Source organism: Oenanthe melanoleuca, chromosome 3 (genome assembly GCF_029582105.1).
Source record: "Oenanthe melanoleuca isolate GR-GAL-2019-014 chromosome 3, OMel1.0, whole genome shotgun sequence".
Classification (NCBI taxonomy): domain Eukaryota; kingdom Metazoa; phylum Chordata; class Aves; order Passeriformes; family Muscicapidae; genus Oenanthe; species Oenanthe melanoleuca.
The window spans coordinates 43,197,563-43,222,901 of record NC_079336.1 but is presented as its reverse complement, the minus strand read 5'-3'; the positions used below and the strand labels follow the sequence as shown (position 1 = coordinate 43,222,901).

The window sequence follows — 25,339 nt, the reverse complement described above, 5'->3', positions numbered from 1 at the left end:
GATCTAGCAAGTCTAGAAAATTAGGCATTAGGGAAATCAGAAGAGCAACCTGAAACAGAAGAAAGCTGTTAATTTTTATTTTTGAATAATGCTTATGCTGTCCTAATGATTGCCACAGCTGGCAACTGCATGATTGTGAGCTCTTATGCAAAGGAGGTGGCATGGGATACCTCGGGGAGAAGAAGTTTGTCAGCAGCACAACATGACACTGCATGTGGTGTAAGAGTGACTGAACAAACCAGAAGTCCAATTTTGAGCTCCCCAGTACAAGAGGGACATTGATATACCAGAGTGATTCCAGCAGAGAGCTCTCTACTTGATCCACAGGACATAGCATATGATGTGCTGGGAGAGGCTGAGAGAACTGGGTTTAGGTTTGCTCAGCCTTCAGAAAGCTTTGGCAGCATCTTGTTGCTGTGTAAAACCATGTAACAGGGAAGTGCAGATAAGAGATACAAAACTCTTTCAAGTGGTCTGCAGAGGTTGTAAAACCTATATATTTGAATGTATTCAAAACTAAGCTGCACACAATCCTGAGCAATATGCTTGTTGAAGCTGCTTTGAGCAGGAGGCTTGACTTGGTGTGTTCCAGAAGTCCCTTCTAACATCCCTTAGTCTATGCATTTATTAAGTCCATCAAGTATTTTCAAATAATCATACCAAAATGATTCCTACAGAATTGTTCGTTTGAAAAAATTACTAGAACTTGAATATCAAACCACAAAGTGCTTCAATTTATACTTCTTTAAAAGTAAGAACAAAACCTTACTCAGGGAATAATTCTGTTTTCATCACTCACAAGAAGTGACTGAAGTAACAGCTTTGAGATGCCGTTGCTCAGCTGAGACATTTCAAACATGCTCATGCACAAACCATTGCTCTGCACAGCTGTTGAAAACCATCTTGCCTCCTGGAGTGATCAGGACTGCTGGATCTACCCCTCACTGAATTTTGAACAAAGCACAGCATGGACAAATCCATCCATTCAGGCAGAGACTGCCAGCTACCACTGGCCAGATGTAAAAGACTATGGTTCCTGAAAGAACAGGATCAGCTGGAGAGGCCCAGAGAATGGCAGACGGCTGACAGAACTCCAAAGCACAATATTTGCCCTGCACACAGCACGTTGTCTCTCAGCAACCAAGCCTCACAGCTCAGAGAGAAGTGGGCCAGGTATCCACACATGCCAGCCACAAGAAGCCAAATCTCAGCTGAGATGTAGCATGAGTTGTGAGCCAAGACCGACTAAACTGAGTAATACAGGACCTGATTCAGAAATCACATTTGCCTAGTGCCCTACTCATGTATAACAGCAATTTAGCTGAAAATAGGACAAAAAATAGCCTTTACCAACAACAATGAGAAAAGATAAATAAGGTAGCCTTCAAAATTCATTTAGGCATAGGTAAAAAAGTAACACTCTGGAAAGATTTTCTGGAGTGTAACCTTCATTTTAAAAATTTACTTGTACCAATAACTCTGCATGCTTTAATCCTTCTCTATTTCATAGGCTGTTCAGTGGGGAATTATCACAAAAGCACAAACCTACTTCTGACAGAAGCAAAGCTGTAAGTCAGATTCCTATTTATATTGAGATCATTCTTGCATCTGTGACATTTTGGGAAGTCTCCAAGGGGCTTCAGTGCATAAATAATCTTTCTTGTTATCAGTACAGGTAACATCTGAATCTGAAATTAGACCTAACTTACATTTAAAGCCATGTTACCTAACCCTATACAAAACCACCTCAAGTAAAGAAAACAAACATATTATGAAACAAGGGAGAAACCAACACACTATGAAACACAAAGAAATTTGATTGGGAGCTAAGGAACGGTAAACACAGTGGTATTTACACCAAGAATTGGCTTCTGACTCACACTGTGCTCATCACATGGCCAAAGCAGCAATTACCACTCCAGCCTCCAATCCACTTAGCCCATGACAAAAAAGTATTTTGAATAACACATGCCTACAGTTTCTGCATCAGGATGTAAGGAATGCTGAAAATCTTCAAGAGCTTACTTATAGAGGTCAGACCGAAAACTTTGGAAGCTGTTTCACCAGCCATTCAGACAAGGAGGACTGAAGTGTGTCATAAGCAGCAAGCAGGTCGGGGCAGGTGGTAACCACTTCAGCCACTCTCAATCCAAATATTATTTCCGGACACTTTCAGCTGTCCAGTTTTAACTCCCCCTGGCACGGGGGAGCACTGCTCTCCTGGCTGCGTGACAGGACAGAGCAAGCAGGGGCCCAGCCTTCATTCCCAGCCCGGCCCTGCGCTGACCTGCCTGTCACAGGCCATTCCTTCGCTCAACTCTGCAGAGGCAGAGACACAATGAAAACAAGAATTCAAAACCTCCTTTTTCTTACTTCTTGGGATGTTTTGAATGTGGGACCAAAAAGAACCAGATCCCAACACAGGAAAAGAAAGGTAAGGCGTTGTTTTTGACAAGCTGCAACCCCGCCGAGGCAGCAGCTCCGGGCAGGGCCGAGCCAACACGCCGGGGGTGGGGCGGGACATCCCCCCGGGACCTGCGGCGGCGGCGGAGGGGACGCTACTTACAGCCCTGGTCTCGTACAGCACCAGCTTCTGCACGGAGCTGATCAGGGGGGCGGCGGCCGCCACCGGCATGGCAGCCCCGAGGCGCGGCGGGGGCTGCCCGGGAACACCCCGGGAGCACCCCGGGAACAGCCGGAGCCGGGGGAACACGCCGGGGCTGAGCGGGGAACCACCGCCAGCACCGAGGGAACCCGGAAGTGCCCGCGCGGCAACGCGCAGGCGCGCCCGCGGGGGGCCGCGAGAGCGCGCCTGCGTCGCGGAGCCGCGTCACGCGCGGCCTCCCTGTAACGGCGGCTCCGGGCGCGGCGGCGGCGGCAGCGAGGCACCGGGGGCAGCGAGGCGGCGGCGCCACCGCATCCGCACCCGCTGCTCCCGCCGGGAAGCGTTCCCCGCCGGGTGAGCGCGGTCAGCACCAGGAACAGCTCCGCAGCCCCGCCCAGTCAGCTGTGTGGGTGGGGCCTCTCTCGCCCCCCCCTCAGAGGGCGGAGCCAGCGGCAGGGGCGGGGCGCGTCCGTTGCCCGGGCAGCGGAGGCGCGCGGGACGGTGGCGGGAGCGCGCACGGCGGGGCTCCCACCGGGACGCCGCCCTGGGTGTGTGCCCCTGGTTTAATTCTTTGTTTTGGTTGTGGTGGTTTTGTCTGTTAGGAAATAGACCCTTGTGAAGGTTTGTGAAGGAGCGAGACTGCTGGGAATGGCAGGTAAAGCTCAGCTGGTGAGTTTTCTGTCGGGGCAATAGGGGAGTTGGTTCGCATGTAGTGGTATTTTTCTTTTTTTAATATTAAAATGTTTAATGCAAGATTGCCTGAACATTTGGGCTTGATGTTTCTAAATATAAACTTTTTCAGAATCTCATCCTGAAGTCGGTTTTTTTTAGTTGAAGTTTTTAGTTTAATTTAAAAGTGACTGGGGGTTGTGTGGGGCTGTGGTGGGTTGGATGGTTGCGTGTGGGTTTTGCTGGGGCTGTGAGATTGCAGTGGCCCTCTAAGGACATTGAGGTTTTGTTTCGTCTTTTCCAGACAAACTTCAGCAAGTTTCTCATATTTTGGCCTCCATTTTGTTTGAAAGGTCCACACAAATTTTCCTCCAACTTACCTTAATTAGAAATTTGTTTAGGTTTTAATTTGTTGTGCAGCGCTGGACTTGCTACTGCCTGCATTCCTGGAAGAGCTGAGATTTATGAAAGGATGGTGGAAGAGGTCATGAACTGTGATTTAATTCCACATGTACCTGCCTGTGTGGACATAGAGTTCCACTGACCATGACAGGACCCTTCTGTGTCTGAAGCACAAAACCAAAGGCCTTGGCAGGCCCATGGCCCATTTCAGGCACCAGAGAGAAGTCGCAATTGTGTGGTAATTGGAGCAGGAAGGAAAAAGTCAACAAAACAACTAAGAAAGAGCAACAAGCAATATGAGAGTCATGAGGAAGTCATCAACAGCTGGTGGTCAGGGGTTGTTCCAGCAGTCCTTTGTTTTTCAGAAGTGGGTTTTCTTTCATTTGATGGTGCATTGTATATGTTTTCTAAGTACCTTTTCGTCTTATAAAAGCTTTCTTTTTTTACAAATCCATTTACCTTGTAATTCAGTTCCATTTTAAGGTCATTTTACACATGTAACTACTGTCCTTTATAATAAATTCTTTTTTTCCTTCTAGCCTTAGAAAACACATGGCTTCACAAGAGGAAAAACAAGCTCAGCCCTTTACAGACTTCTTTGATGAAGATGAAGCTGAAAGATCTTTTCTGTTGTCCAAACCCACTTGCTTAATTGTCTTTGGAAAGCCAGTAAGATGTCTGATAGAAGGGTTTTTTCCAGATATACTGCTAATAATTTTACTTTTCCTTTCAAAATATTAGTTTACCAGTGCTATCAAAAGGGTCAAATACCTAGTTTTTTTACTTTTGCCACTCTTCAAATCCTGCAGAGGGTGGTAAAAATTCTTGTGTCATTTAATGAGGCTAGTTTTTGCCTTCAGTGACCAGTCAATTGCAGTTAAAATGTTATTACTGTACTTAAAAGTTGCACATTGCTCAAAATGTTTCTCATTTTTTGACATTGATAACTGGATTGTTTTTATTTTTCTGGTAGTTTAACCCCAACCAGCAAGCAAACCCCACACAGCCTCTTGCTCACTCACCCTGGTGGGTGGGACAGAGAATCAGAAGGGTAAAAGGGATGAAACGCATGGGTTAACAAAAGCCATGCACATGATCAAAGCAAAACAAGGAATTCATTCACCACTTCCCATGGACAGGCAGATGTTCAGCCATCCCTAGGAAAGCAGGGCTCCATCAGGCTTCATGGTGTCTTGGGAAGACAAATGCAATCACTGCAAAAGTACTTCCTTCTCTTCCTCAGCTTTCTCTGCTAATCATGACACCATGTGCTTTGGAACATTCTTGTGTGTCAGTCAGAGTCAGCTGTCCCAGCTATGTTCCCTCCTAGCTTCCCATCCAGCCTTGTTTTCCTTGCCAGTGTGGCAGTATGGAAAGCAGGAAAGGCCTTGGCTCTGTGTAAGCCCTGCTCAGCAGTAACAGAAACATCTCTGTATTATCAACACTTGTTTTCAGCACAAATCCAAAACACAGCCCCACACTAGCTAGTGTGAAAAAGTTAACTCTACCCCAGCCAAGACCAAAACAATGCTGTTAAAATATTTTAGTTTTTAATAAACAAGATGTTTTAAAGACATAAATTGGTGTAAAAGAGCCTTCAGGTTAATGTACTGACTTACAGACATCCAATGAGATATTACAGATCTTAATATTAAAACCTTGACAAAATTCTGTCCTGTATATTTGGAGACATTAAAAATCCACCAAGGTGTCCTGATAAAAGGACCTACATTTTAACTGTAATTCAAGGTCTGTCTTTTTCTCAACTAATTTGTGGCCTCCTTAACTTAGAAAAATTTCATGTTTTGTATACCTAAACTTTTCAGATTTCTTTTTTTTCCCCAGTTGTGGGTTTGCGTTATTGCCTCAGTTTGCTGAAGGGAGGTGGTTTTTTTTGGTACAAATTTGCCTTATAACATACGAGTATAAGCACTTGTAAGAGTGCACTGAGCTCAACAGAAAACTACAGTGAACTAACTCATCTAGTTTTAAATGAACATCAAAATTTTAACCTTACATGCAAAAGGTAACTTTATGTTTTGTAGACCAAACCACCATAAAATGCTCATTGGAAGACAGTACAAAAAAACTCTCATATTCTCAGCCTTTGCTTTCAGTAGATTCTTGATATCAGTATAACATGGAATTGAAATTGTACAGGCCTTACTAGGAAAGCAGAGAATTAAATAGTTTATTTTTATGATAATATCTTTATATATCTGACTGATGTGCCTATCGTATTGAAGATACATTTTTTAAATTAAAAACAAAGTGCCATTAAAGCAATGCCAAATACATATATTCTCATCACACCCTATAAGATGTAAGGTATGAGTAGGCTGGAGTGTCTTAACTGGGAATGTAATTTATTTGTGGAGTTTTGCTGTTTTTTATCACAAAATTTATCAAGGACAAAAAAACCAAATAAGAACAGGTCTTCTTATTTGCCCTTCTAAAAAAAAGGCACAGTCCTAAGAGTGGAAGATGGTGAGTTTTGCAAAATCCCATTCAGTTAATAATTCTTGGAAGCCTCATAACTCTCAGTTATATTGGTTTTCCTCTGGATTCATGTATATAATAAAGATTTTTTCAGTATATAACCAGATTTGTGGTTAAATCAACTAATCTTGGACTAATATAACAAATCTTGAACTAACAAGGGCAGTTTTTAAGTATCTGTTGTTTTAGTAAAAAAATATTATTCTGATATATCCTACTCAGGGTTGAGTAGGGTTGCATCATAATTTGCTTTGAGGCTGAAGATAATAAATGTTAGTCCTAAGGAGTTTCTCATAGGAATTTGTGGTCAAATCATAGCTGAGTTTTAGACAGAGTTACTCAAAAACAATCTCAGTGTGACTTTGGAGATAATTAGCTACAAGTAGCAGCATATTAGCAATGCTAGGCAATATGAAGTAGAGGATGGTATTTAAAAAAGTGTTTTGTTTTTGCCCAATGCATAACTGAGAGGCCCTAATCCCAATGGTAGATCTTCATTGTTTTTATCATGTGAAAATATAATCTTCACTGTGTTACATGTTTGGTTTTGTTCTGTCTGTTTTTCTTTTAAAAGTGTATTTTTCATTTTAAGGGTTCTGGAAAGAAAACATTGGCTAGAAAACTAGCACAGAGATGGAACTGCATTTTCATAGAAGGTAAACACATACTATATTTGGAGCATTGCTTTGGCTTCACAATAGCTTTTGGTTTAGAATACCCTCCCTTTGCACTATAATTCAAAGGGCATGTTTCTGATTGCGGCAAACACTTCTGCTAAGGAACAAGTAACCATTTTACCAGAAATAAAATTGTCTTTTAGCTATTGAAAAGCTTAGAGAAAGGCTTGGGTTTTTTAATCATAAATTCTATTCCCAATCCTGTAAGGAGATTCATGTGACCCTTCTCATTCACACGGGGGCAACTCATTCAACTCCAAAGAGTACAGACATTTTCCAGTCCATGAAAAAATAGGAGAGTCTCCTTTCTGTTTGTGCAGTGTTCTGTATAAGGGAATGTACTCCAGGAAACAGGGTTATTTATCAAATCAATTATCTTTACTTCTTTTGAAATTTAGAAATTGTAGCATGGTAAAAATCTCTTTTAATAAAGTGCTTTTATGACTTAGGTATTTATAGAATTTTTAATTCATAGTATTGTATAACAAGAAAAAAAATTAATACTGGTCCAAAACGTAGATTAGGCCAAAATCAGAAGGGACTTTGGGAATGTACTTAAGCCAGTCCACTCTGTTTGAATATATTTAAATCAATACAGACAAATATTCATCAAATTTATTTTAAACAATTTCTAGTATATAGACTATAGGCAGTCTATCTCTGTAAGACTCTCTTTACCATTAGCAAGTTTTCCTTAGCAACTGATCTAAACCTCAGTTACTGCATTTTTAAGCCTTGTTTCTATTTCAGGGAATTACTCTTACTTTATTTATGATGTTTCTCTTAACCTTTTTTTAGCTAATGAATGCACACTTGTATTCACACAGTTACTTAGTCTAGTAAATTTTTTTATTTTCTTCATCAAAAAAGAAATAAATTAAGAAATTCAGCATACATAAGCATGAATAATTTAGTTCAGAAAGGACCTCCAGAGGTGACTGAGTCCAAGATTCCTCTCAAAGCAGGGTCAAACTAGAGAGGGCTGCTCAGTTGAATCTGGAATATCTCCAAGGATGGAGACGCCCCCTCCTCCCAGAGACACTTTGCAATGTTTGACTGCCTTGTCCATGAAAAAATTGCTTCCTAATTACACCATTCAAATTTCTCATGTTCTTGTTGATGTTTGTTGCCTCCTGTCTTAACTGCACTTCTATGGTGACTATGGGTCCATCTTTGTGACCTCCCAATAAATAGTTTTAGATAGCAGTAAGAGCTGTCTGGTTTTCTCCAGGCTGAAAAAGATCAGTTCTTCTGGCCTCTCTTAGGCTGTTCAAATATTCTGTTGGTTTTGGTGTACTCTGCTGAACTTTCTCCAGAGTATCAATATCTGCCCTTTGCTGGGTTAAAAATAAGTAAAGCACTGCAAGGCTGCACACAGATTGCTGATATTCAGTTACCTGTATTGTTAATTAGTACACTCCCTGTCTCAGTTTTTGCCCATGGCAAATACTGTTCTCCCAAACACCTATCCATAGTATAAGAGGTAGGATGTAAAACAGTCATTCCTAGTAGGAACAGTTGGAAAACAGCCACGGTGTTTTGAGAAGAAGGATTATTCTCTATAGGCATGAGTCACATGGCTTCAGGATCTTTCCCTGGCCTGGTTTATTAGTAATATAAATGTAGCCTTTAAAGTCATTCTTGAAAACTTTTGTAAAATGTCTGATTATTTAATTCATATGAAGTGTGAAAGACTTCCAAGGTCGATCTACTATGATGTCACTATCCACAGAGACATAGGGCAGTCTTTGAATTTGATGAATGTCACTTTCTTTAAAGTAGATACTTTTGTGTGCCTAAACACTTCTTCTAAATCTTGGTTTTTAATTTTAAAAAATGATTGAGCTCAAATACTCATCTCTGGATTACAAGACAGTAATGCTGATTGAATTTAAATCAGTAGTTCAAATAATCCTGCAAAACTGCTATTGTGCATTTTTGTGTAGTATATACAGGGTTAAATTGTAGGGAGAAACACCTACTCAGACCTTGCCATAAGGCATCAGGTTCTGGATGGGCAAAGTATAATAATGGCCCTAAATATAATGGCTGTTCATTCAAGATATTCTGGTTGCTTGGACCACACATACTTTCTCCTGTGTGTGTATGTATATGTGCATATGTATCTTGTGTGTACAAGTCTTTTTATAAAATACTTTGTATTTGTTGATTTGTATTAATTATTTTTTCTTATGTTTGACATCCTTCCTTAGCTTCAGAAGTAATTAAAACAAATATTCAGCAAGGAACAAAATATGGACTTAAGGTAAAAGTCTAATCTTCTAATAAGTTTTGTTACATTCTTAACTTACATTTACTATAAAAGACTATGTTTTACATTTTACCCTAGTGTCAAGAATTGCTTTGTCAAGGTGAAACTGTTCCTGAGGAACTGGTGGCAGAAATGATTCTGCAAAAGATTGAGTCACCAGAAGTTGCTCATTTTGGTAAGTATGTTTATAGCCTAAACTTCTTATAATATGCTACCTATAATTTTACATCCATTTTGCATCTATATAATATATCATATATCATATATATCATATATCATAATATATATAATATATAATAATATATAATAATATATATATAATATATAATATACAATGTATAATCAAATATAATTCTAGCTTTTTGTTGTGCTCCTAAGGTTGTGGAATGTCAATAAACTGAAAACGTATTAAGAGATTAATTTACCAATGTGGGAGATCAGAAAGTGTTATACCGATCCTATGTTGTGTTGATTTTGAGAAAATAATTTTCCCAAAATTTAAGTGTTCATATGACACTTATTTGACAATATTACCTGTTCAGAAGAATATTAGGCTTTAAAATACAGATATTTTATTCTTCAATACTTCTATAACAACAACATAACAAAAATACATCAGGAAAAACATTTTAAACATTTTAAATAATGATAAAGAAGGAAAACAGATTACTAAAAATGCAAAGTATTATGGCTTTTTTTCTCTTACAGAATTGTTTATTCCCTTTGCATTTTGTGACACAGAGTAGGATGGATGAGAATAGTAATGGTAGTGGCTATATTTCTTTATTTGAGAAAAGATTTTGTTAATTGAGACTGTCTGGACAAGTGCTGGAAATCTTGCTAGTGTCTGAACCTGCTTCCCTGATGAGAAAACAAATGTACTGCTAGGAGGAAAGGAAGTAAAATGTTCCTTTTTCTTGTTTTGACTTTTATTTGAAATTTACATTATAGGGGAGAGACAGGTGTGGTGCCAATGTTAATTTCTACTGTTCTAAAAACTAGTCTGCTTTTTAAGCTTTCAGTTACAATGGGTTCTTTTCCTTCTCTAGTACAAGACTCAACAGTTTTGCAAAATATACAGCCTTACCTGGTGAAACCAGGCTTTTAAAACAGTATGAAAAAGAGAAATAGGGAAGAAATTAAGAAAAAAAAAAAAAAAAAAAAAAAAAAAAAAAAAAAAAAAGGAAAGACACAAAAGGACACAAAAAACTGTAGCAGCAGAAATGCCAGTCTCTTAATCTGTATGTGAGGACTTTGGTAAAGGCACAAAGAGGCTTCTGTATTATTGGAGTTCCCCTCCTTAGGGGAAACATCAGTCTGAAGATGTTTATATCACAGAGGAGCACAGAGGTCCTGGAGAGTGTAAACATGACTGTAAAGTTGAGTAAAGTTTAGTTCTTGTAGCCAAGATACTTTCTTGCCCCAAAGTGGCAAAGAACAGAATAACCAACATCCTCACTATTTTTCCTACCAACTAGAACTGACCTCCAAAATAAATTTCTGTTTTAGTATTTCTGATAACTTTTTGTTTGTCAACGATTATCTTAACGAATCCTTGGGAAGCTTAAGTAGATTTTCAGCAGGAGCTAATGAATCGATTCACTGTAAATTATTCATTAAAGATTTTAGAATCTGTTGCGTGAAAGGTTGGATTTTTTACTTTTAGTGTTAGTAAAATGCAAGTTTTTAAACACACAATAAGTGTGTCTCAAATGCTTGGTAATCCCCGGGTATTGATAGCCTTAGGTATACTTCACAATTTTTAGTCTCCTCACATTATTGATTTGGGGGCAACAACTCTCTCAGAGAATGGTTTCCCAGTTTACACTCCAATTTCCCTCACATCAGTTGTTATCTGAGATGTGTTGATAAGCAGAGGCTGTGCACGTTCTTCACACCAGTTAGAATTTTCTAAAGGTATCAACAGTTTATAATCCAGAATATGAATTTCCTAGAGGAATGACTATATATTTTGCTCTCCCTTGCTTATCCTCTTCTTCTCTTTCATCTATGGATAGTGACTTCCCAAAGAAGTAGGAGTCTTCACTCCAAACTCCTCTTGCAAAAACTGCTGCCTATTTTTGTGCTGACCAGACTTGCATTTAAATGTTATCACATAAAATTCTAAGCATGCACCGTTTCTCTAAGGGAATATTCTCATTATTTGGCTAAAAACATTCACCTGATTTTTGTTTAGTCTCTCATCCTGGCCTCATGAATATTGATTTTGTTGCATATCAGTAGTTCTTAACTGCATACATACAGCCATCAGTAGTCACAGTAGTTTGCTAGGAACTTGAAGCCACAAGTTCCACAAGACTGAGCACTGTAATACTAGGAAAATGTATTATTACCACTCTGCTTATTATCCATGTGCACACCGTGTGCATAGTGCCTCCTTTTGAGTGGCAGGAGAGTGGTTCAGACTCTCTTCATTAGAAGCCAAAACATTCAAAGGCTGTGTAAAAAGCCTAGACTCCTAGTTTAAATACTTTAAATCATAGAGTGGCTACTTTTTTGCAGTGCCTTGTATAAAGTATTTTAGTGGTAAAACTGGTCACTGAAAGCTTGTTACTTTTTAAGCACTACAATGTCTGAGCTAGGCACATAGAGCAGGTGGTCTGAGCATGGTCTTTAATGTCTACATGTTTTTATTTGAATTAACAGATGTTGAGAATACTCTATAAAGCTGAAAACAACACACCTTTTTTGTCTGTATTTCATCTGAAGCAGATGTGGGTGCACAGTTTTTTTAGAAGTGCTTTGTCATATACATGGTTTAAAATTGTACCACTACATGTATTTTTTAAAGGAGATGAATATAACTAGCTCTATAATTGACCCTAAGATAAACCCTCCTAAGATATGTTCAATTAAATGTATTTGGCAGGTTATGTGCTCACTGGATTTCCTTTTCTCTCGGAGAAATGCATGACTGTTCCTCAGCAAATGGAAAAAATAATGAATCTAAAACTAAAACCGGATATCCTAATTAGCATTAAGGTAATGTCTTCTTCTGTAACTTCCTAGTATTTTTCCTAATTATTAGTAGACTCATATTCTATGCATGCCAAATATAGTATTTTCCTCTTTATACTTGAGTATAGAATTTATTGAGGAATGATAAATTCTTCTCTGGTTTGTTCCATTATAAGCATTGCTGAGGTAAAATAATGAACATGTCCTAAAACTTCAGCAGCAGTTACAGTTTTTGCACCTTCACCAATTAGAAGATACAAGTTTTCAAGGCAGGGAAACTTTGAATCGAATTATTATTATGGGTTTTTGGACGTCTGCCACTTGTGTAATGCAGGAAGGAACTTCTCACATAAGTTCGAAGTTAGAAAGTAAATAGTTTTATTTTTCAGTCACTAATTGTGAAACTGCTTCATTTTTTAATTCATCTTGTTTACAAATCTCAATTTCTTCATGAGCAATGATGTGACATGCCAGATATTAGTAAACAATACAAGGCAAGAGTGACTCTTCAGACATTGAGCCAACTGTTTTGGCCAAACACTGCTAAGCTGTTTTGTTAGTCAGAATGGGATGGCAGTGCCCGAACTGCCCACAGGGAAAGGCCTGAGGCTGTGCCATTCTCCAGATTGTGCCCAGCTGTCACTGGGGAGGATTCTAGCTGGCTCACACTGAGCTATGCCAGACTCCATCCAACTAAATAACCGTATAATGTGTATAGTCATGAACAGACCTTCAGGCCCTTCCTCTAGAAATGTTTTACTTACAATCAACTAGATTATTTTTGTCTTCTACTTTGAATGTGCAGAATGAGCTGCTGAGACAGCTCTGAATAGTCAGCCTTTAGTGGTGTGCTCCATTCTCATTGGGATTTTGATTCTAGTTGGCACATCTATGTGTTTTGTCAGGTGCTAAGCCTCAGGGTATGGACCTACTCTATCACTTTGCAGATTTAACTTAGTGTTTGTTTTAATTCTATACCTTTATGACTTAATTTGCTTGAACATGTGTAATGGAAGTTGATGAATGCCTACTTCAAAACATTTTTTCCATGGTCTCAGAAAGATCCTAAAATATCAATGAAGCGTATTTTTGTCCTGCTTTTCAGGCAGATTTGATTTTTTCAGAAAGTCAATCGTTGTTTTAATGCTATGTAGTGAGAAATCTTCATTGTTGAGAATATGTGTTGTATAGATTCATGTGCAACCATACAGATAGAAGACTACTACACCAGAAAGAAAAATGAAATTCTTAACTTCATGTAGTAACATCACCTCCCCTGGGAAGATGACTGAGACAAAATTACATTAAAAATCCTTGTCCCAAAGTCAAAGAAATAACTTTGCCTTTGATTTCAGTGGATTGAAGCTGTTTCCAAAGGTATGTTGGAATTGCAACTATTGTCATTAGATCAAAAATAAACGAAGAAGGGAGATAACTGTGACAATGATGAAATACTGCTATTAGTAGACCAATTCAGAGAAATTTTGTCTCTCCAAGGAAAAGGTGTTATAGCAGTACAATAAATACGATTTCCTTTTACTTTTTCCTTGCTAGTGTCCAGATTATGAGTTATGTCAAAGAATATCTGGACAAAGGCTAAATCCTGATTCAGGGGAGATATATCAGAGGAGCCAGTGGGATCCTAAAGTTACTGACAAACGTAAGAAAGATCAGGATGAAGAGGAGGATGAAGAAGAAGATGAAGATGAGGATGAAGAGGAAGAAGAAGAAGAAGAAGAAGAAGAGGTAAATATTGCTAATTTCTAAACAGTGCAAAATATTACAAAGTCCTTTAGACAAAGCAGAAAAAATTCTGATCTTTTAAAGTATCACCACACTATGTTATGAATTTATTTTGCTCAAATTTAATCTTAATTCTATTTCTGTCCTGCTTTAGGAGGTGTGGGGTAACATTTAAACAGTAGGTTTTGATGACAGCAAATGCTGATCATTATGTAGTTTAACCTGGACTCAGTCTTTAACTCAAAAGTCACTGTTTCTTGCATAAGTTAAAAGTGTATATCAGGAGGAGAAGGGTGACACTGCCTGTTTCTTGATCTAGACAAATAAAAGTTATTAGTTTTTGTTTATTGTAGCAACTTTTTACTAATATTTGCAGGACACTAACTTGTTTTTGGTTTTGGCATTGCACTGCTACTAATGGATTTTTTTTTTCCATGAAGCTATTAGTTTTGAATTCAGGTAAAATTTTTATAATAGAGGCCAGAGACTTATCAATGCAAGTTCTAGGCACATTGCTCTCTATTAATAGAAAATACACTTCATCAGGATAGGATCGTGGTCAGCAGTCATTGGACAAATACCCAATGCAATATGCTCCAAAGCTACTTTATTTAAATTAGAGTGAAGACAAAAATTATTTTAGTACATGATTTCTCTGTCTTGAAATTTTGTTTTGCAGTCTGGAAAAGGTCCACGTAAGAAACTACAATCTTTTCATCAATTAGTGCACAGGCCTGAAGATTTTCTTGAAAATGCAGAGAAAAGAATTGGAATATACAAGGATATAATGCTTCATCCTTTAGAAGTAAGAAAAAGCAAAGTAATATGATTATGCATAACAAAAGATTTAAAAAATATCTTGCACTGTTTTCATTGGGGTTTTTTTGAGATTTGCTGTATAGAGGTGGTCATGGTACAACACATCCCCAAATTCTGGCATTTTTTCTGAAATCAGAGATCTGTAGGTGTTGTTTCGACTCTGCAGTCAAGATAAAGTAATCAACTTTGACTTTTAAAAGTGAAACCATATCTGCCATCACATATGCTTTCTAAATCTAGTAAGTGAAATATTTGAAGACTCCATTGTTTCATCACCATTACCACAGTCCATTCCAGAATTCCATCCCATAAGTAATCTGCATCCACTGTCTTCTACTCCAATAGATTCTCAGGTTTCATTGCCTGCAGTAATTAGCTCATTAGTTTGTTTTATCACTTATTTAATTTCTAAAGCTTTGACATTTTCTTTCTCTGTTGTGTTCAGAAAAATGGATTTACTGTATGTTTCTTCCCCTCCTTCCCCCAACTAAAAAGAAAACAAACCTGAGGACCAACGAAACAGTTTATTCTTGTTGCGGTTGGTTGGTTGGTTGGTTTGGTTTGGTTTTTTGTGTGTTTGCTTTTTTTGTGTGTTTGCTTTTTTTGTTTCTCTTTTTTTTTTCTTTTTTTGTTTTTAATCTCTAAGTACAAGAAACTGCAAATTCCTCATGTTTGGTGCCCACTTGACAATTACTGTTTATGTCTTTCAATTTCCCTATGGATTAGTTAAACCTATAGATAAAATTGTGTAAAAGTAGTATAATGGTCTTTGCTGGAGTAACAAACTTGTTACTGCTGTGAAGGGAAAAAAAATGTGGTATCTTTAATCATTACACAATCTCGCATGGATTTCTTGTAAGTGAGAATGGAAAGTTGTTTAGATTAAATTACTTTAGGATTTAGGATCCTCTTTAACAGTTTTAACACATTTCACTGATTGGTAGGGTTCACTTAGGGTTCACTAGCGATGAATGTATTGGTGAAGATGCTTAGCGGTCCACTAATACATTAAAAGAACATAGGGTTTATTGGCCCAGGCAGAGTTTGAGATAATGAAATTGAAACAAAAAGTTTGTGCAGTTTGCACTGATAGGGAGATAGTTAGAATGAACTTGGGAGAACACACTTTGATTTTTTGATAAATTGTTGGGATTGAAATGACCTGAAATAAATGTGAAATATTGTAGTGAGGCAGGAAACCTAATGAACAACTACAGCATGTGGAATCATTGGCTAGACCTCTGTACTTCAGACAATCTGCAATCTGTGGGGATTTAATTAGTCAAAACTGAGTCAATAAATGAGATGCTATTGTTTAAACTCAAATGCTGTGGATGTACTAATAAGACTGTAAGACCATTGTATGTAAGAGAAATACAAACTATTGTGCTCTCTTTAGAAGAGTATTAGAAATAATTAATCAGTTAATATCTGCTTCTACCAAAGATAGAGCAGATTATTTTACAGTCTAGAAGACAGACTAGATGAAATGAGCCAGGAAATGAGCTCTGACCATAAGTGTAGTGAAGATCTGGAACAGATCACCTTCAATAGGGCTTTTTGTCTTGAGGTTAGACCAGCATTTGTCAGGAATGGAGTGAGTGTTCTCAGTCCTCAGAAAGAGGCCTTAATAATGGACATGGGATTTTTTTTTTAGTCTAAGATATTATTTTCTAGTGCTAGAAAATAGTTTGTAGTTTCTTTTATGCTAAAAATTTAAAATAAGAAAAATAAAATATATGGTCCAAATTTTAAAGGAATTGGGAGTCAGGACCAAAATTAAAACATTGGTATCATGACTGGCATTTCCAAGAAATTTATTAATTGAGATTGTCATCATTTTCCAGCAAAGAATTAAGGTAGTTAGGCAATTAAAAGTTGAATTCATACACAAAATGTTACTTGAACTTGAACCTTGATAGTTTTTAGCTCTTGCATTTGAGCTAAGACATCTAAGCTATCTTCTGAACCCATTGTAACTCCAGTTTCGGAATTATCTCTGTATTTATCTGTCATCAAATAAAAGTTAATCTCCAGAAGATTTTATAAGCCATTAACACAATGAATCTTGATTTTGCTGAAGTCCCCAGGAGTCCAACCTTTGATATGGATAGGAAGAGAATGAGCTTCAGTGTAATTGTCTGGTTAGCTATACTCAACTGATGGGTATGTTCTTAAACAGGAATTTTTGGCTCACCATGATTGTCGATATCTTATTGAAGTGGATGGAAATCAGCAAGCAGATGATGTCTTTGAGGTAGGAAAACTATGCACCAACTAAGTTAACATCCGCTAGAAAATAATTTCTCAATCTCTGTGGATTGTTTTCCTGGTGGCAAAATTTTAAGGTGTGTTTAAAAAGCATTAATTTACTATTAGGAAACATGACTTTTGAAATACTTGTTTTCCTTCCTCTATTAGTTGTAAGATTCACTGCTTTGCCCCCAGGCTTACATATATGTTACATGAGAGTATTTTCAGGCAGGCTACAAATTTTTGTATTATGTCCATCTGGTTTTAGTGCTTTTTCTGACCTGTATTAATATAAAATATAATGAGAAATTAAAACATTTTTGTTATGATATATTTGCAAAACCGGTTCATTTGATGCTTTTGTCTGAAATATATGTTGTATAATGGAATATAATGTTTATTAATTTTGATACTGTTTTGCTATGTAATAGAAGACCCTTGATTCTTGTAAGAATTCTGCTGAGTGCTTGTATCTAGATTTTTAGCCTGTACCAGAGTAACTTGTTCTCCGTGTTAAAAATCCTACAATGGTAAATTTTGAAGATAAGTAATCTTATCCTCTGCTTCATAAATAAAAATTGCTTCAAATCAGAACCTAGAGTATGGGGTTGAAAATTAAGTAGGAAATTTTCTTTGACAAGGCAGGAAGTGAACTTTTCCTTCATTTTCTCCTCTGTTTGAAATAAATTGTATTATTATAATTCTGTAAGTTAATTATTTCAATTTATGCTTAACTCTACCAAGAGTGGTCCTATGGGAGGAAAAAAGCAGTCATTTTTCAGCATTAGAATGTACAATTTCCTCATTTATAATCTGTTTGTGAATGTTACAACACAAAATTTATAGTAAGTGCAATCAAATTATGATTCCAACCATTTTACCTACAAGTAAGGCAAAGGCTTATAATAAGACTATCCCAAATATGTCAGAATTTGCTTTTTCATTTCAAGAATGACATACTTCAAATAGACTTAATACCATCTGATTCTCATTGGTTGACATTTGGTTTAAACACCTTAAACTACCCAAAGTTATATTGCTTCTGAATGTGCATAATCTGATTTCCCAAAGAGATTTGCCTCTTTTTCCAATTGAAGCTCATCTGAGTACTTGCACTTGGGGGGAGCCTTCACAGTCTTATCCTTTAGTAGTCTTGGGATTCACAGCATAATGAGGAGATAGAAGATCTGTGATTTGGCTTTTTGCACTGCCTGTATCTGCCAAATGGCTTCTTAAAACTCAGCTCAGTAACTAGCATGAGTCTGAGTTAGAAACTGGGCCTTGGTGTTTACATAGCCATTATATAAATAATAAGTTACAGTTTTAAATAGATTTTAGGGGCCCTGCTGAAGACAAAAGCAGTTTTGATTGGTACTAAATCAAGACTTATTTTCTCTTCAGGCAGTAGCAGGCCGACTTGAGTCTATGGATATTCAAAATGCAGCTCCTATAATCAGACTTCAAAGTGAAGAAGAAGGAATGCTGGAGGGAAAGGAAAAGGTAAGTGTGCTTTTCTAAAGTGTGATTGACTGTACTAACTAGAATTATTTTTCTTTTCCGCTGTAAGCTTTTATTATAGCATATTTGTTTCACAACAACCAGTTTGTTTTAACATGCAGTAAGGACATTTTGTAAGCATTGACCTTTCAGAAATGAGAATTTAAGGTCATTCTGGGACTGAAATCCATTCTAAAAAGTATGAAAATAAAAAAAATCTGTCTTTTCCAAAAAAAAAAAAAAAAAAAAAAAACAAAAAACAGGTAATGATTATAATAATAAAACTTTGAACAAAATATTTTTTAGCAATAAGGGAAAATTAATTCCTCCCAAGGAAATAAAGAAACTTTAGCCAAAGGGTGACAATCTTACCAACTGACTCTTAGCTCAGTCTACTCTTTTCCTGAATAAGAAACAAGATGTTAATCCAAATATAGCAACATTCTGCCTAACTGAAATCACATTTGCTCTATTTTCCTGAAATTAATTAGAAACCTGACAAGTTAGTTCTGAATTTTGCTGAGTCATAGCAATTATAATTTATGTCCTTTCCAAATAAAACTGAAAAACAGAAGTTTTGCACTAATGTCATCACCTATATATAGTTATGAACATCTTTCCTATTTCTTGAACAAAACTTTGAATATGTGAATGGAGGTGTTATGGGGAGACCCCACATTTTCAGATAAATACCCCTCCCCTCACTTTTCTGTTTTTTCATTCTTAACAAATTCATAAGTGAAAGACTTTCTGTGTCAGAGGTCATCTGTATTTATTGCTTAGTTAGTTTGTGTGTTTGTTTTAGTTTGTAAGGTTTTAGTAATCACAGTATTCAGGGCAAAGAGTTCTGCATCTTAACTGAACGTTATATACAGAATTGTTTCCCTTTGTGATGAACTTGCAGCCTTTTAGTGCAGTGTCCTCCACTGTGCAGAAGTCAGTGAATAGTTTTGTTCTCTACATTTACCCTCTAATAACTCATGATTTCAGACTTCTGTCATGCTCTTACGTAGCTATACTGAAGAATTCCAGTCTGTATAATCTTATTCCTTCTTACACAACAACCTTCTTGTGGGGTTGACCAATTATACTACCTTTTTCTGAAACTTACCCAATTTTGCTGTGTCTTTTCTGAGATTAGGGCAGGAGGCCCATTGCAGTAAAGATAAGGGCAATATATTTAAACAATTTCAACATAAACCTTTATCATCTCTTCTCTCCATGCTCAGCATTCCTAACATTCAAGTTGGTTTTCTGACTGCTCATGAGCATTGAGAAAATGTTTTCAGAGAGGGATCTATTTTTGAGTAGTGACAGTCAGAGAAAATTCGTAACTTTCTGTGTAAAACTGCTATTTTAAAGCCTGCTTTTGTTGGTTTTGAAAGTTCTTCCCCATTCAGTACTATTGTATTTGTACTATTGTACAAATTGTATTGTATTGTATTTGTACTATTCTGAATTTAGAGTCACCATGACTTTAGGATTTACTCACAATTCACATTCTGTAAAAAGGCTACAAAACTTACTCCTATCATATGATATTTCTGCATGCCTAAAATGGATATTTTAATATTGCTATTCCCTGGTCTTTTCTTCATACCCTTTAGAAGAAATCTTAGCCATTTTCTGTTTCCTTCAATAAATAACTCTTAGTAATTTTTAATTTGTAAAAATAAAAAGTAAAGCCTACAGGAACTATTTTAAATACTATTTCTTTTAAATAGAGCTGAAAAATGAAGTAATTTCTCTTTAAAATTTTCCTACAATTCTGAAATAAATACTTTTTAAAAAATGTTCTAAAAAGCATGATGTGGTTTTCTTTTTAAGTTTGCTTGTTTTCCATCAAAAGGTTTAAAAAAAAACTAATAAAAAGGCAAATGTAGCTTCAGACAAAAATTACACTTGCAATTATTGCTATTTTAATTAACAGGATGAACTTTTCCGGGCTCTGTCATCTTGCAAGCTGATTGCACCCAGATACCGATGGCGTAGGAGCAGGTGGGGACAAGTGTGTCCCGTGGCTCTAAAAGAAGGGGAAATTTTAATGGGAAACCCAGAGTTTGCTGTGAGGTTAGTGGAATTTGACACTCTTAACTTTCATATCTATTTTATGAGATAACGGTCTACATCTGATAGCTTCTTTTCTGCTTTAAGTTTTCTAGGTAAAATGTATGTACTGTCATCTGAAGAGGCACTGAAAAAGTTTGTGTTGAATCCACGGCCTTACCTCTTACCTCCAATGCCATCTTCTCCTTGTAAAGTATTCGTATTTGGTCCTCCATTCTCTGGAAGAACAACTATTTGTAATTTAATTGCACACAATTATAAAGGAACGGTAGGTTCAGAAATGTCTTAGTTAGCAGAGTATCAGCTGGAGCTTGGGAATCAATTAAGCACATTATTGTCATATTATTAACATTCATACTACAAATATAGGGATTACAGAGGAACATAGGATTTTTCGTGAAATTAATTTTTATAAACATAGCTACAGATAAAAATACTTCTATATACCCTCTTACTTTGCAGTCATCTCAGTATTAGAATATTATGAATAACTTTTGTATCTAAGATAATTAAATATAAATGCAAATTAAAAACAATTTCATTTTCAGAAAAACCCCAACCCTGCACTTGAATTATATGTAAATTTTTCTGAAATCTGCAGAGCTTTTCCAATATCGTTTTGCTTTATAGAAGTTGGAGCAGATGCTATATTTGTCTTCTGTGATATTTATATTTTTTCACATAATTTCACTAGGTTCTTGATATGGACAAACTCATTCAACAATATAAAGAATCAAAGAAAAAAAACACTGAGGAATTGCAAAAGAATGCAGTAGAAATGGCTATAGCAGCAGTGAAAAACAAACTGGAATCAGAAGAACAATCAGAACAATCAGGTGAATAAGCTGTTCCATGGTCTTTGAAGCTGTCTTATTTGCTTTACATTATTTAACTGAAGCAGTTGCTGTCACTTTCACTTAGAAAAAGTTGCAAAAGTTGTTATGAGTTGTGCATTAAATATGGACTAAAAGAACATGGCAGTGAAGGGAATAGCTTAGTAAAATTCAGTATTTTTTACACATATATATAAATCCTTTGAATTTGAGGGCCGTGTAAAAAAGAGTTTTCTGAGCTCTGAGCTGAAAGAAGAAATTGGTCCTGACTGACACTAGTTGGAAACATTCCATTTTAATGACTTTCTGACAAGTTAAGTCTCTGCAAAAATGAAATATTCACCATGAAAGCAGCTTGTCAGCTGGACTGATGTGAATCCACAATCTACAGATTTTTCATTTTGGAGCAGCCTTCCAAATATGCTGTCACAGATGGCACATTCATAAGTTGCTCCAGCTCTGGTCACATTTAGACTTTTTAAGCTGCCTAGTTTTCTGCAGCTTGACAAATTCAATAAATATATTGAAAAGGTGAAAATAATATGCTGGTTTTGTATCTTTTAAACAAAGTTTGTGGGGTTTTTCCAAGGAAATTCAGTGAAGGCTTTTCAAAATAATTTCTTTAGAAATGAAAATACTCCGTTGAATTAGAATTAAATTTTTATAGATAGCTCTACTTATGGTTCCAATGGACAATCAGGCTATTTCGACTTATTCACCTAAGGAAGGAATTGCCTTTGACTTTTTCATGGGTAGATACATCTAACAAAAGGTCAGTGTATTCCTCTAGTGCTGTAAAACTGGTGCTGACAATGATAAAAAAATCATTGGCATTGCAGTAAGAATAATGATGAGCTATGACACCAAAAGTGAAAAAGTTGAACAGTGTTATGTTCCAGATTTCTGGCTATGTATATACTTCTGAGGACAGGGATATGAAATCCTATTAGAATTAATGAGAAATTAATTCTAATTAAAAACTTTGGAGAGCTCAATCAATTTTATTGCAAAACTGGAGTACAAACAGAGTATATATTTTCCCTTACATATCTTTTTGTACCATAAGATCATTCCAGAATTTTTTAATAGATAAGGAGATGTTTGGATTTGGACTGCATTGAGATTTTTTGCAGAATGGAAATTATTAAGATGCTGTCCCTTTTCTAGGCACCTTGTAACTTGGCAAAAATAACCTGATAAATGTGTACATTTTTGCATTCAGAAAGTATCAATGCAATAATTGAAAAATCTTGACATAAATACAGAAAGTAAATAACAATTCTTCACCAAATTTTATCAAATTGTTAACTGTGAGTATTCATTTATAAACTTTAAATTAATTACAGTTGTTTTGCCAGCAATTAATAAGAAAACGTGGATCCAATATGAATGTTTTGTGCATCATAGGGAATGCAGGCTACTTTATTGTTTAAAGTACTCTGCCTTGATCTAAAGTTTGTATTAATTGAAAAATTAGTCAACCTTTTGATTTAGGAATCAAAGGGAAATCAAATCAAAGGAAATTCTAGCATATTGTAATTGCCTGATTGTTCTAGTACGGAAAGGTCATTCTGTTCATATGGAAACAATGTTTAATTTAGAGATAGAAAATACTGTACAGTTAAAAAGGTTGAATTTTTTATACTGAGAGAGCAAACCAAGATCTTAGTTTATGAGACACACCCTACATCTGCATTCAGAACTGGTGTATGTTTCTTTCTCAGAGCAATTTTATACTGTTTAAAATGACTGCTGTGCTGGAGTTATGATTTGATGCTTTATTTGAGTCCTAATTTCTAATTTCTCTGTGAAGTGCATTTAAAAAAAAAATCTATGTTACTAGGAATACCAGAGATAACTGCTGACCACCCAGAAGTTCAAGCCATGGTAGAAGAAGCCATGGAAAGTGCATCAGTCCCTGAAGATACAATGTCACCTCAAATATATGCTAAAGTACTGAAGGGAGCTATTGTGGAGGTGAGACTACAAGTGCTATGCAGCAAAGTACTTTTTTTCCTAAGAGGAACCTGTAACAGTTTGTACATTATCCATGTATTTTCTTAAATTTTCCATTTGAGAGATCAGTTTCATTTATATCACATAGCCCAAAAGCTTACATAGGATTGAGGAGACACTGAGAAATATCATGAAAGACAAATATATTGAGGACTGTTTTATAGTCCTTTATATATAATAAAAATATGTGTGTGCATATGTGTATATATATTCACACACTTATACAGAAATTATTTCTGTTTTGCAAATTACCTGAGCTATAAATTGTTAACTGGCTGGAAGAGTTATCTGAGAAATCACTGTCTATTCTTATATTTTTAGTCACTATTAAAGAGGTGAACACCAGAGTTTGAAAAAATTGTTTATCCAAGATTTATCCAAGAATATCAAAATGTTTTAAATTTAAAAATGGTATGTAACTATTAAAACTGTAGTGTAAATTCTGTGTGGGCAAGCTTAAAATATCACTATTGCATTAGTCTCTTCTTGTTTAAAGTGTCTTTTATTTCATTTGGATATCCAAAGTCATAAATGTCTTACTATTTATTGATATGAAATGACAATAAGGAAATATCACAGCATTTAGAAAGTAATTTTGTATTGTGCAGTATTTTTTCTACAGCTGACTTAAGTCTCTTTATATTCCTGAATGTGACATTTTGTAACAGCTTATGAAGGCGGACACAGACAGATTTCCTGGTGCTTCAAAAGCAGGAGGGTGGGTAGTGGATAACTATCCTCTGTCAGAAGACCACTGGTCAGCATTAGCAGAGAAAGGACTTCTGCCTGGCACTGTTGTCTGTCTGAATGATACACAAAATGATGGTTAGTAAATGCACCCTAATGCAACTTTGTGTTTTCTTTTTTTTTTTTTTCCTGTGTTGATATTTGCATATAAAACATACTTACGAGAAAAACTAATAGTTATGTCCCATTTATAAATGGCATCTAGAGAAGGAATAATCCAGTGAATCAACAAGAGTACCACCATTTCGTACAATTTGGAATAAGGGAATTACACATAAAATAAAACAGGAATGCTTTACTATAGCAGTAAAGAAGATTCTTCCTATTTTTAATCAGTTTTCTCCTATTGACAACCAGCAGGAAATACCAGTAGACTCTTCTAGCATCTAGATTTCTGTATTTGGCTGGCTGGCTGGCCACCACCTTGTGATGTGGCTGTTGGTCAAATTTCTTTGCCTTGGTTTTGCCATTTGCAAAATCAGGTTAGAGGTAGGAAATTTCTCAGCCTGAGAGAAAAGGCAAGGGGGGAAATATTTGTAAACAGGTGAATCCTATTCTCCATTCTGGGATCAAAAAAACCTAGCAACTTCCTACCCAGATGGATACAATAGCTAAGTATCCATGAATTCAGAGTAAGGGATTTTTACTTCATTCTTTCAAGCCAAAAGGAAGGTTGGCACCAGGCATCAATAACTGAACACATTTGTATACTGTTAAAAGTTTGTCTGTCAAATCATGTCTTCATGGATTATATCTGCTTGATTCATACCACACCACAAGTTTAATTGACCTTTGGCAAGTTTTGATCATTACCTGTTCATTATCAAAAGGTCTTTCAGTGGCAGAAACTTGCATTGAAGAAAGGTATGATGGATCTATTCACTTATATTTCAAGAAAATTCAGTAGCTGCCCAGCATTGGAATCAGTCCAGAGACCTTTTCAAACCCTTGTTCCTGAATATAAAAATCAACCTGAGAAAATCAAAGTTAGACCGTTTACTCAGAACAGATTCCTTATTTCAAAAGCTCTAAACTTTTCAGAGGTATGTCAACTGATCAGCAAATCATCCTCACAACTCAGGAATAGTACCTAAACTACTTAGCCACACAGTTTTGTGAAATTTTGTAACTAAAAGTGTTTCAGTGTGGCCGGAGCTCATACACAGACTAAATACCGGCTGAACATTTCTATGACAGGGTTCTAGATCCAGTGTTTGTCAGAAAATATATTTGCAGAAGCTGTCATTCAAGACTTCATCTC

The 25,339-nt window shown here is 36.3% G+C and overlaps 2 protein-coding genes across 2 annotated transcripts in view; one reads left to right on the top strand and one right to left on the bottom strand.

Moving 5' to 3' along the window:
* FIG4 (FIG4 phosphoinositide 5-phosphatase) overlaps window positions 1–3,001 on the bottom strand; it is a 48,706-nt gene extending 45,705 nt beyond the window's left edge. Inside the window, exon 1 of the mRNA XM_056487481.1 lies at window positions 2,567–3,001. Within this exon, the coding sequence (XP_056343456.1) occupies window positions 2,567–2,635 (69 nt within the window). The 5' untranslated portion in view covers window positions 2,636–3,001. The remainder of the gene's footprint in view (window positions 1–2,566) is intronic.
* AK9 (adenylate kinase 9) overlaps window positions 2,820–25,339 on the top strand; it is a 59,978-nt gene continuing 37,458 nt past the window's right edge. The window contains exons 1-16 of the mRNA XM_056487480.1: window positions 2,820–2,959; window positions 3,208–3,274; window positions 4,216–4,345; window positions 6,768–6,831; window positions 9,066–9,118; window positions 9,203–9,299; window positions 12,015–12,127; window positions 13,658–13,849; window positions 14,526–14,651; window positions 16,848–16,922; window positions 18,320–18,418; window positions 20,346–20,485; window positions 20,570–20,750; window positions 21,177–21,318; window positions 23,159–23,292; window positions 24,000–24,156. Coding sequence (XP_056343455.1) covers window positions 4,229–4,345; window positions 6,768–6,831; window positions 9,066–9,118; window positions 9,203–9,299; window positions 12,015–12,127; window positions 13,658–13,849; window positions 14,526–14,651; window positions 16,848–16,922; window positions 18,320–18,418; window positions 20,346–20,485; window positions 20,570–20,750; window positions 21,177–21,318; window positions 23,159–23,292; window positions 24,000–24,156 — 1,690 coding nt within the window. The 5' untranslated portion in view covers window positions 2,820–2,959; window positions 3,208–3,274; window positions 4,216–4,228. The remainder of the gene's footprint in view (window positions 2,960–3,207; window positions 3,275–4,215; window positions 4,346–6,767; window positions 6,832–9,065; window positions 9,119–9,202; window positions 9,300–12,014; window positions 12,128–13,657; window positions 13,850–14,525; window positions 14,652–16,847; window positions 16,923–18,319; window positions 18,419–20,345; window positions 20,486–20,569; window positions 20,751–21,176; window positions 21,319–23,158; window positions 23,293–23,999; window positions 24,157–25,339) is intronic.